This window comes from Malaclemys terrapin, chromosome 1 (genome assembly GCF_027887155.1).
Source record: "Malaclemys terrapin pileata isolate rMalTer1 chromosome 1, rMalTer1.hap1, whole genome shotgun sequence".
Lineage (NCBI taxonomy): Eukaryota > Metazoa > Chordata > Testudines > Emydidae > Malaclemys > Malaclemys terrapin.
In genome coordinates, this window is record NC_071505.1 from 203,219,425 (window position 1) to 203,231,328 (window position 11,904).

Sequence of the window (11,904 nt, forward strand, 5' to 3'; positions counted from 1 at the left end):
AGGGGAATTCTGGCGAGGATCTTTCCATAGGTGGACAACAGGGTGATTCCTTGATAGTTCCCACAATCAGATTTGTCTCCTTTCTTGAAAATAATCATGGCACTCCTACGGTTGACTGTGACTATGATTTTTTATGAATTCCAGATCTTGAGGATTAGGGTGTGAAGCTGGTGAGCCAGTTCTTCTCCTCCTTCTTTGAAGATTTCGGCGGAAATACTGCCAAGTCCAAATGCCTTATTGTTCTTCATCTGTTTGATGGTTTTTCTTACCTCAACAAGTGTTGGTGGTTCCAGGATTGTCCTGCATGGGATGTTGAGGGATTAAGTCAAAGATGCTTTTGTCAACATCAAAGTCACAATTCAGGAGATCATACAATGACCGATTTGCTCTTCCACAGTAGCCTTCTGAAGTCTCCTAGAAGGCACTGCATCTAGTAGTTCTGCATTGAACTGTGGGCTAAGCACCAGCTATTTATCTTATAAATTGAGCTTGGACTCAATTTGTGACCTATTTGTACAGTAAATCCATGGTAGGCCCATATCTTGAATATTGCGTGCAGATGTGGTTGCCCCATCTCAAAAAAAAAAAAAAGATATATTGGAATTGGAAAAAGTTCAGAAAAGGGCAACAAAAATGATTAGGGGTATGGAACAGCTTCATATGCTGCTATTAATAACATCTGGACTTTTCAGCTTGGAAAAGAGACGACTAAGGGGGGGGGAATATGATAGAGGTCTATAAAATCATGACTGGTGTGGAGAAAGTGAATAAGGAAGTATTATTTATTCCTTCTCATAACACAAGAGCTAGGGGTCACCAAATGAAATTAATAGGCAGCAGGTTTAAAACAAACAAAAGGAAGTATTTCTTCACACAACGCAGTGTCAACATGTGGAACTCTTTGCCAGAGGATGTTGTGAAGGCCAACACTATAACAGGGTTCAAAAAGGAACTAGACAAATTCATTGAGGATAGGTCCATCAGTGGCTATTAGCCAGGATGGGCAAGGATGGTATCTGGAGCCTCTATTTGCCAGTAGTTGGGAATGGGCGACAGGACATTGAGTGATCTATGATTACCTGTTCTGTTCATTCCCGCTGGGGCAGCTGGCATTGGCCACTGTCAGAAGACATACTAGGCTAGATGGACCTTTGGTCTGACCCAGTATGGCCATTCTTATGCACTTAGTGCCTACAGGCCCCACTGTGCTAACACAATACAATCAACAACTGCCATTGTTTAGAAAAGAGATACCTCAAATAGGGGCAAATCTGCAAGAGTTCTGCAAGTGTGGACTCTAACACACTTGTGCTTAAACAATACAAGCAGTTCAATTACAGACTTCCATCCTCTGGTACAGAGAAGCTCATTCATTTAAAAAGAGAAGCAAGCTTACTATGGGTTACTGGTATGATGTGTGAAGGTTAAAATGCTAAGAGCATCATCTCTATTTAGACTAATCACCCATTATCTAAAGTCTTGTAGCATTTTGAATTTTGAACTGATGTCTCAACCTGATAGGACTGACCCCCTTCTTCCAACATGTGTCATTCTACAACAGTGCCACAGCCACCCAAGCACAATGAGCCACTTCCATTGCCACAGTCATTATGGATGGAAAATAACTGACAGCACACCTTGGTCATTACCATTGTGTCCAAAGGGGGCCAACAGTTCTAGCAGGGCTGTGAAAGTACAAGAAAAAAAGCACACTATTTAAATGATATCTTACAAATATTTACCTGCCATAACATGGAGGAAGAATGTACTTTAGGTAACTCCCCCTCCCCCACACCACAGTGTACCCCTGCCATCCTCTCTTAGCCCTTAGTCAATAAAGAGACAATGACCCATTTTGGCTGAAGCTTAAATTTGAAAATATAGTGCCTAGTTTCATGAAGATATGTAAATTGTGTTTGTTTCCAGTTTTAGACAGTCAAGTACAATGCTACAAAAAAGTCACTAGAATTGCAGCAATGGAATCATGTGGCAAGGTTTTTAAATTATTGGAGTGCCAAAGCAGTTCTTCCCATTTTTGCATCAAGGTATAGTTTAAATGATTTTTCCACACACTTCCAAACACTGTGGGATAAAGCACTGCAGCTGCCATTAAAAACAGTATCCTCTTTACAGAAAAAGAGTTTCCATTTCACTTCCTTTTGTCTGAAATAATTGTTGACGTTTAGTACAATACACATTTTCTTTCTGAATATAAAACATGCAAAAAGACAGACAATGTAAGAAACCATTTACAGAGAACAATCCAAGCTGCTACAGTGTCACAGAACTTAAAAATCTAATATACTACTTAAAATTAGCTTTAAAAGATCTGAGTCAGTAAAGTGTTTTACACCCACTGAAGTCACTTGATAAATTTAACACTGCGGTGAAATTAATTTAATAAGTCATTAAACTTGAAAGTCTGTCTCATGCACATGGGGAAGAGACATTTTTAGATACTACAAAAATTATAGTCATGGTTTGAGAATATTGAATCATAAGTGAAAAGCTTTTCACAGTGTCTGTCACCTAACATCAGTTTCTGCAAAATTTAAGCTTTCATTTAAAAGAGTTACCTATCTAGCCCTATGATTTGCAAAGAAAGTCTCCCAACTGGAAACCAAAAGTAGACTCATGTAGTGTTGCCTTACTAAATCTCCAAACTACTCCACTGCCTCTGTTGTTGCTGCTCACAGCTTTGCCAAGCAACAGCACAGTGACATTAGCAAGACTAGTCAGTGTCATTGCTGTTATTCAGAACAACAGAATTCTGTCCAAGTTCTTTGAATGCTAGGGAAGAGGCAGAAGACAGGCACAAGAATTATCCACAAGGATTAAAAAAAAAAAAAAAAAAAAATAGATGTGGCCAACAACAGAGACCTCTTGTCCCTATCACTCCTTGCAGCAGCCCAGAGTCTTGAGGGTCAGAAATAAGGAAAGGAGAAACCAAAAGCTCCCTCTCCCCCTTCAGCAAGTAGCTAGAAGCTGAGACATCTAGAATCTAAAGGCTGATATGAAAGCTAGAGACTCCAAGCAGAGTCAGTGACAAGCACCCTGGTAAAAATCCCAGCACCTCCCCTTTACCAGCAAGCAGTTGGAGAGGTGCAAGGAGGCTGAACTTCTCAGCAGGGCTTTCCCTCTGGATCATGCTGGTATTGCCCCCCCCCCCACCCTCCAGCCCCAGCCAATACCTAGCAGCTAGTGGGTAGACATATTTTTGAGCTGTGATAACAGTACTAAAGTTTTTCAGTCAAAGAGGATCCCTTCTTCAGGTGTTAAATTGTCTTACTGAGATATGGTTACAGAAGAGGCAGTTGAAATTTTATCTAAGTTATGGATTTAGACATAGAATAAAGTTCACATAAACTGAGACCTGAAATTAGACTATGGAACTCATTGCCACAGAGTCCAAGAGCTTAGCGGGATTTAAAAAAGGATTTCTATATAGATAACAAATATCCAGCATTACAACAATAGGAAATAACATCCCACACCCTCCAAGAACCCATAAAAAAATCCTAACAAACCAAGCATTTGGAAGGGATATAAATCCTCATGCTATAGGGCACAAGGCCAAACTCTAACAGCTGGGGTTAAGAAACTTTCCCCAGGACAGTTTATTCCTGGATTGCATGTAGCATGATTTCACTGACAAGAGAAAGGTGCATTTGATTCGGACCACTGCTGGAGAAGCTATACTGAAATAGATTGATATTTTTTTTTTTTTTTTAGGCTAGTGATCAGAGGGTCCTGTGGCACCTTTGAGACTAACAGAAGTATTGGGAGCATAAGCTTTCATGGGTAAGAACCTCACTTCTTCAGATGCAAGAAGAATTGCATCTGAAGAAGTGAGGTTCTTACCCACGAAAGCTTATGCTCCCAATACTTCTGTTAGTCTTAAAGGTGCCACAGGACCCTCTGTTGATTTTTACAGATTTCAGACTAACACGGCTACCCCTCTGATACTAGCCTAAAAATGTTACAGGATTTCCAATTAAATAGTTTACTAATCACTATTAAAATACTGTTATTTGAACTAGCAATTAATACAGAAACCTTAATTTGCTAATTCAGATCTTTTAGAACAATTCACCAAACAAACGTACAACACTTCACATAAATCTTTCTAAGACTACCGCAAAACTGCATCATCCAAGAGCAAGTAACAGATTAACAAGACCCCTTTTCCCATCCCACCCATGTACGCTAAAGAAGTCTCATTTTATGCCAAAAGTATTTTTCCATAGTTTAGACAGAGGCAGCATTATTATTATTATTATTTGTATAACCATAGCACCTGGAAACCCTAGTCATAGACCAGGCCCCCACTGTGTTAGGTGATGTACAAAGTTAGTCCCTGCCTGATATTACAAGGCTATTCCCAATCATATTTATAGCTCCCTCTAGAATTATAAATACTTTACAAGCTGCACAACAACAACAAAAATCACATCTCTATCCTTGAAACATAGTCACACCATGAAATACCACAAATCAACACTATCATAGCTTAAAGCAGGACATGAATGCTTAAGTAAACCAAAAAAAAAAAAAAAAAAAAGCCACACAGTAGGATTTTAGGCAGTTAGCATGCAGTTTTCTAAATTCCAATTTGAAAATACTACATGTTTTGATTTTATGGGAGGAGTTTACCATTTTGATTAGTAACTCAATATTGCTGATTGCTACAGCACCATCAATAGTCAACTGCAAAGGGGGAAGGACCAAGCACACCTCACACACTGAAAACAGTTTTATTTAACAAGACCCATTAGTACATAGCAAAGAGTAAACAATGAAATGGCTGGGTATTGTTAGATTAGATTTGAAAAGGTTAAATAGTTACCAAGATTTGAACTTGAACAAAAATAGCTGGCGGGGATAGCAATGTTAGACATCAGGTCATTCAATCCACCCTTTTGCCAGTGCTCTATTGTTCTCTAGGTTTCAGAGTAACAGCCGTGTTAGTCTGTATCCGCAAAAAGAAGAACAGGAGTACTTGTGGCACCTTAGAGACTAACAAATTTATTAGAGCATAAGCTTTCGTGGACTACAGCCCACTTCTTCGGATGCATATAGAATGGATCATATATTGAGGAGATATATATACACACACATACAGAGAGCATAAACAGGTGGGAGTTGTCTTACCAACTCTGAGAGGCCAATTAATTAAGAGAAAAAAAACTTTTGAAGTGATAATCAAGCTAGCCCAGTACAGACAGTGTGAGAAGAAGTGTGAGAGTACTTACAAGGGGAGATAGAGTCAATGTTTGTAATGGCTCAGCCATTCCCAGTCCTTATTCAAACCGGAGTTGATTGTGTCTAGTTTGCATATCAATTCTAGCTCAGCAGTCTCTCTTTGGAGTCTGTTTTTGAAGTTTTTCTGTTGTAATATAGCCACCCGCAGGTCTGTCACTGAATGACCAGACAGGTTAAAGTGTTCTCCCACTGGTTTTTGAGTATTTTGATTCCTGATGTCAGATTTGTGTCCATTAATTCTTTTGCGTAGAGACTGTCCGGTTTGGCCAATGTACATGGCAGAGGGGCATTGCTGGCACATGATGGCATATATCACATTGGTAGATGTGCAGGTGAACGAGCCCCTGATGGTATGGCTGATGTGATTAGGTCCTATGATGATGTCACTTGAATAGATATGTGGACAGAATTGGCATCGGGGTTTGTTACAAGGATAGGTTCCTGGGTTAGTGGTTTTGTTCAGTGATGTGTGGTTGCTGGTGAGTATTTGCTTTAGGTTGGGGCACTTTTTCAAGGAGTTTATTTGAAATTTAAGGGGCAACATGGAAGAAAGTACAGAGATGGCTGTGTGGGAGGCCAAAGACTTCAGAAAGACTAAGCTAGGAGCAGACAGCAACTTGGAAGCCTTGTTGGCTAGTATTTCATTAAGGAGGGTGTGATTACGAGCACGAAAAGCAGTAGAGAGTAGAGAATCTGAGATTTGGCTAAGAAAAAAATCAAGTCCTTGACAAGTCATACATCAGAGTGAAGGAAGCAGAAGCCAGATTGCAGGAGGTCAAAACATTCATTCCCAGCCCACGGACCTTTGTACATCTCAATTAATCAAAAAGCACCATTTCCAACTGTTGCCTAATTTCCTTGCTTCAAACTCAACTCCATCCTTATGGAGAGAACAAATTTGTAAAGTTGTGCTCACTTAGTTCCTCTCTCTCAGCTCCTTGTCTCAATACTTTTGCTCAGCCAGTCTCAATCCTGCCCTTCCCTCTCCAGCTTCTTGTTAAATCTGTCTCCCCTCACTTCCCAATCCTGCCCTGTGGGTTTCTCAGATCCATTTTTTTGCAGTCAGACTGGGTCTCTGCATCTGATCTCAGTTTCCATCCATCTACAGGTCCCAGCCCCACCTTCCCTGCCTCCCTCGTTTCCCCTCTTCACTCCCAGTCCCCAATCTCCTTGCCCAGCCAGTCCCAGTATCTCCCCCAACCTCAACTCCCAGTCCCCCAGCCCTCTCCCTGCCAATCAGCTCTCCCCACCAGTCCTGCTCTTATCCCCTCTGCATTTGGATCTGACAGCTTCCTCCTTCAATTTGCATGGGCCCATCAGGATGCCAGTGAGAGTACAGAATAATATGTTCAGATGCCAAGACCCAGACCTGTCATGGCCTGCAACAGCCCTGAGCTGCAATTACAGGAAACGTTCTGCTCAGCTGCTGCCTGAAGCATGCCTAGTGTGGACAGAATCTTCAGGGAATTTAGCTAAAATCTTAGAAGTGCCTACTAAGCACATGCTAACTGCAATGTTTCAAAGGTTTATAACTTGGCCAAATTTGTGAGGTTAACAGGGATGGCTAGAGGCAGATTTCTAACATAAAGGCCAATTATAAGCCAAATTTCAAGTCCCCGGTTCAAAGCATGATAGTAGCGGAGCTTTCCAAACAAGGAGGTCACTAGAATTTTTTAAAATGGGCAGAACATATTCTTTCCTAGCCTTGTTAAAATTAAAAAACAAAACAAAGTTTAAAAAAAAAAAAAAAAAAAAAATACAACCTGAGGCTGGAACCCAGGATGGAAAATTTCCAAACAGTTAAAGTGCAGTACGGTTATAAGCAACTGAAAACAGGGTCTTATAATTGTGAAAGTCAATGAATGGCTACACAGGTGGTGTTGGAGAGAAGGCTTTGGATTCTTCGACCATGGGATGGTGTTCCAAGAAGGAAGAGTGCTAAGCAGAGACAGGCTCCACCTAACAAAGAGAGGGAAGAACATCTTAGCAAGCAGGCTGGCTAACCTAGTGAGGAGGGCTTTAAACTAGGTTCACCGGGGGAAGGAGACCAAAGCCCTGAGGTAAGTGCGGAAATGGGATACTGGGAGGAAGCACGAGCAGGAGAGTGCAAGAGGGGAGGACTCCTGTCTCAGACTGAGAAAGTGGGACAATCAGCAAGTATCTTAAGTGCCTATACACAAATGCCAGAAGCCTGGAAAACAAGCAGGGAGAACTGGAAGTCCTGGCACAGTCAAGGAACTATGAGGTCATTGGAATAGCAGAGACTTGGTGGGATAACTCACATGACTGGAGTACTGTCATGGATGAATATAAACTGTTCAGAAAGGACAGGCAGCGCAGAAAAGGTGGGGAAGTTGCATTGTATGTAAGAGAGGAGTATGACTGTTCAGAGCTCTGGTATGAAACTGCAGAAAAACCTGAGAGTCTCTGGATTAAGTGTAGAAGTGTGAGTAACAAGGGTGATGTCGTGGTGGGAGTCTGCTATAGACTACCAGACCAGAAGGATGAGGCTTTCTTCCAGCAACTAGCAGAAGTTACTAGATCGCAGGCCCTGGTTCTCATGGGAGACTTGAATCACCCTGATATCTGGTGGGAAATGAATACAGCGGTGCCCAGACAGTCCAGGAAGTTTTTGGAAAGTGTAGGGGACAATTTCCTGGTGCAAGTGCTGGAGGAACCAACTACAGGCAGAGCTCTTCTAGACCTGCTGCTCACAAACCAGGAAGAATTAGTAGGGGAAGCAAAAGTGGATGGGAACCTGGGAGGCAGTGACCATGAGATGGTCAAGTTCAGGATCCTGACACAAGGAAGAAAGGAGAGCAGCAGAATATGGACCCTAGACTTCAGAAAAGCAGACTTTGACTCCCTCAGGGAACAGATGGGCAGGATCCCCTGGGAGAATAACATGAGGGGGAAAGGAGTCCAGGAGAGCTGGCTGTATTTTAAAGAATCCTTATTGAGGTTGCAGGAAAAAAAACATCCCGATGTGTAGAAAGAATAGTAAATATGGCAGGTGACCAGCTTGGCTAAACAGTGAAATCCTTGCTGATCTTAAACACAAAAAAGAAGCTTACAAGAAGTGGAAGATTGGACAAATGACCAGGGAGGAGTATAAAAATATTGCTCAGGCATGCAGGAGTGAAATCAGGAAGGCCAAATCACACTTGGAGTTGCAGCTAGCAAGAGATGTTCAGAGTAATAAGAAGGGTTTCTTCAGGTATGTTAGCAACAAGAAGAAAGTCAAGGAAAGTGTGGGCCCCTTACTGAATGAGGGAGGCAACCTAGTGACAGAGGATCTGGAAAAAGCTAATGTACTCAATCATTTTTTTGCCTCTGTCTTCACGAACAAGGTCAGCTCCCAGACTGCTGCACTGGGCTGCACAGTATGGGGAGAAGGTGACCAGCCCTCTGTGGAGAAAAGTGGTTCGGGACTATTTAGAAAAACTGGACGAGCACAAGTCCATGGGGCCAAATGCACTGCATCCGAGGGTGCTAAAGAAGTTGGCGGATGTGATTGCAGAGCCATTGACCATTATCTTTGAAAACTCATAGTGATCGGGGGAGGTCCCGGATGACTGGAAAAAGGCTAATGTAGTGCCCATCTTTAAAAAAGGGAAGAAGGAGGATCCTGGGAACTACAGGCCAGTCAGCCTCACCTCAGTCCCTGGAAAATCATGGAGCAGGTCCTCAAGGAATCAATTCTGAAACATTTAGAGGAGAGGAAAGTGATCAGGAACACTCAGCATGGATTCACCGAGGGCAAGTCATGCCTGACTAACCTAATTGCCTTCTATGAAGAGATAACTGGGTCTGTGGATGAGGGGAAAGCAGTGGATGTGTTATTCCTTGACTTTAGCAAAGCTTTTGATACGGTCTCTTACAGTATTCTTGACACCAAGTTAAAGAAGTATGGAATGGATGAATGGACTATAAGGTGGACAGAAAGCTGGCTAGATTGTCGGGCTCAACGGGTAGTGATCAATGGCTCCATGTCTAGTTGGCAGCCGGTTTCAAGTGGAGTGCCCCAGGGGTTGGTCCTGGGGCCAGTTTTGTTCAATATCTTCATTAATGATCTGGAGGATGGCGTGGACTGCACTCTCAGCAAGTTTGCAGATGACACTAAACAGGGAGGAGTGGTAGATACGCTGGAGGGTAGGGACAGGATACAGAGGGACCTAGACAAATTAGAGGATTGGGCCAAAAGAAACCTGATGAGCTTCAACAAGGACAAGTGCAGAGTCCTGCACTTAGGACAGAAGAATCCCATGCATTGTTACAGACTAGGGACCGAGTGGCTAGGCAGCAGTTCTGCAGAAAAGGACCTAGGGGTTACAGTGGACGAGAAGCTGGATATGAGTCAAAAGTGTGCCCTTGTTGCCAAGAAGGCAAACGGCATTTTGGGCTGTATAAGTAGAAGCATTGCCAGCAGATCGAGGGACATGATCGTTCCCCTCTATTCGACATTGGTGAGGCCTCACCTGGAGTACTGTGTCCAGTTTTGGGCCCCACACTACAAGAAGGATGTGGAAAAATTGGAAAGAGTCCAGCGGAGGGCAACAAAAATGATTAGGGGGCTGGAGCACATGAATTATGAGGAGAGGCTGAAGGAACTCGGATTGTTTAGTCTGCAGAAGAGAAGAATGAGGGGGGATTTAATAGCTGCTTTCAACTACCTGAAAGGGGGTTCCAAAGAGGATGGATCTAGACTGTTCTCAGTGGTAGTAGATGACAGAACAAGGAGTAATGGTCTCAAGTTGCAGTGGGAGAGGTTTAGGTTGGATATTAAAAAACACTTTTTCACTAGGAGGGTGTTGAAGCACTGGAATGGGTTACCTAGGGAGGTGGTGGAATCTCCTTCCTTAGAGGTTTTTAAGGTCAGGCTTGACAAAGCCCTGGCAGGGATGATTTCGTTGGGATTAGGTCCTGCTGGGGGGGAGGGATAGCTCAGTGGTTTGAGCATTGGCCTGCTAAATCCAGGGTTGTGAGTTCAATCCTTGAGGGGGCCACTTAGGGGTCTGGGGCAAAACTCAGTACTTGGTCCTACTAGTGAAGGCAGGGGGCTGGACTTGATGACCTTTCAAGGTCCCTTCCAGTTCTAGAAGATAGGATATCTCCACTAATTTAAATTTTTAAATTTGAGCAGGGGTTGGACTAGATGACCTCCTCAGGTCCCCTCCAACCCTGATATTCTATGATTCTAAGTCAGGCAATCTCTACAGGAGGATCCACCCACCATATGTATATCTATATCTACACACATTACATACACACTTCAAACTTTACTCATTAATCTCCAGCTACAGTCATTGGGTTTCACTCTTCCCTTAAATTCCCTCTATCTTCCTGATAACCAGCTGCCTAAAACTGAATGCAGTACTAAAACTACAGTGACAGACCCAAACACTGGGATCACCGTTTTTTTAAAAAACAATCCATAGTTATGTCAATCCAAGGCAGGGCCACCATCCACAAAACAGCTCAGTCACAAACACCCAACATCAGATGACTGTGGGGGTGGGGTGGGGGAAGAAGAGCTGAAAGGATCTTTTTTCTCACCTCCCAAAAAGAGTCAATTGCTGAACACAAAATGCGAGCAAAAGCAACTCCCTCCCCCACATCTGCCACTCACATCCTGCTGCTGCCTGCAAAACAGACACCCCCTTTGTTGATTTTCAGCAGTACAATGGGCCAGAACAGAAATCAGACAAGAAACTCCCATAACACTCCCCCGGACAGCCAGCATTGCAAGCTGTCTCCCCCAACACACCATACACAGCCTCTCTCAACTAACTGCAGTCCCACAGCAAACTTTCCCGAGCACCTAACCCCCTAAAAGAAGAGAAGAAACACTGGCAGCGCCAACTCCGAACTTTCGGGGCGGCAGAGGAAGGACTTGTAAGAATTGCTAAGCAAGAAACCACCCCGGGCACCGCCTGTCAGTCCCCCCAACCCTGCCCACCCCCCGGCACCGCCTGCCAGTCCCCCCAACCCTGCACCCCCCCCGCACCGCCTGCCAGTCCCCCCAACCCTGCACCCCCCGGCACCGCCTGCCAGTCCCCCCAACCCTGCACCCCCCGGCACCGCCTGCCAGTCCCCCCAACCCTGCACCCCCCCGCACCGCCTGCCAGTCCCCGCACCCTGTACCCCCCGGCACCGCCTGCCACTCCCCCATCACCCCAGCTCGCCCCCCATTACCCCGCCCCGGCAGAGGGGCAGCCCAGGGCACAGACCTCGCCCAGCTGGGCCTTGCCGCGCTCCTCTCTCCGCTCCAAGAGCGGCGCACGATCCACCCCGCTCCGGCGAGGTGCACTGTAGTAAATTGCTCTCCCTGGTAATGTGCTATTTACAGTGTACTGAGCATGAACTGCGCATGATCAGTACATCTGCTGAAGCCACTGCCCTTCACCCTGCCCTTGTTAGCCTTAGAATTCTGCGGGCTGCTTTTGACAAGGGGTTAAAAAGAGGGCGAATCAGAGCAGGGGGGTGGCCAGGGTCTTAGCAGGGGGTGGAAATTGACTGGTCAGGGGTGTCAAGCAGCTGGAGGCAGCATTAGGAAAGGGGTTAAAATGCAAAATCAGGAATGAGGTGGGAAGGAGGCGGAGTTAAGCCCAAGGGTGAGGCGCTGGCTATGGGCGTCAGGGG

At 44.4% G+C, this 11,904-nt stretch overlaps 1 protein-coding gene across 3 annotated transcripts in view; it reads right to left on the bottom strand.

The window, feature by feature from the left end:
- Positions 1 to 11,576, bottom strand: part of PRRG1 (proline rich and Gla domain 1) — a 50,640-nt gene extending 39,064 nt beyond the window's left edge. Inside the window, exons 1-2 of one of the 3 annotated variants that reach the window (XM_054005903.1) lie at positions 11,493 to 11,575; positions 10,819 to 10,904 (exon numbers count right to left, since the gene is read on the bottom strand). In XM_054005903.1, the coding sequence (XP_053861878.1) occupies positions 10,819 to 10,880 (62 nt within the window). In that variant the 5' untranslated portion in view covers positions 10,881 to 10,904; positions 11,493 to 11,575. Of the gene's footprint in view, positions 1 to 4,846; positions 4,886 to 10,818; positions 10,905 to 11,492 lie in introns of those variants that run through there. The other 2 variants (XM_054005904.1, XM_054005905.1) reach the window with 2 other exon arrangements.
- Between the last annotated feature and the right edge of the window lie 328 nt (positions 11,577 to 11,904).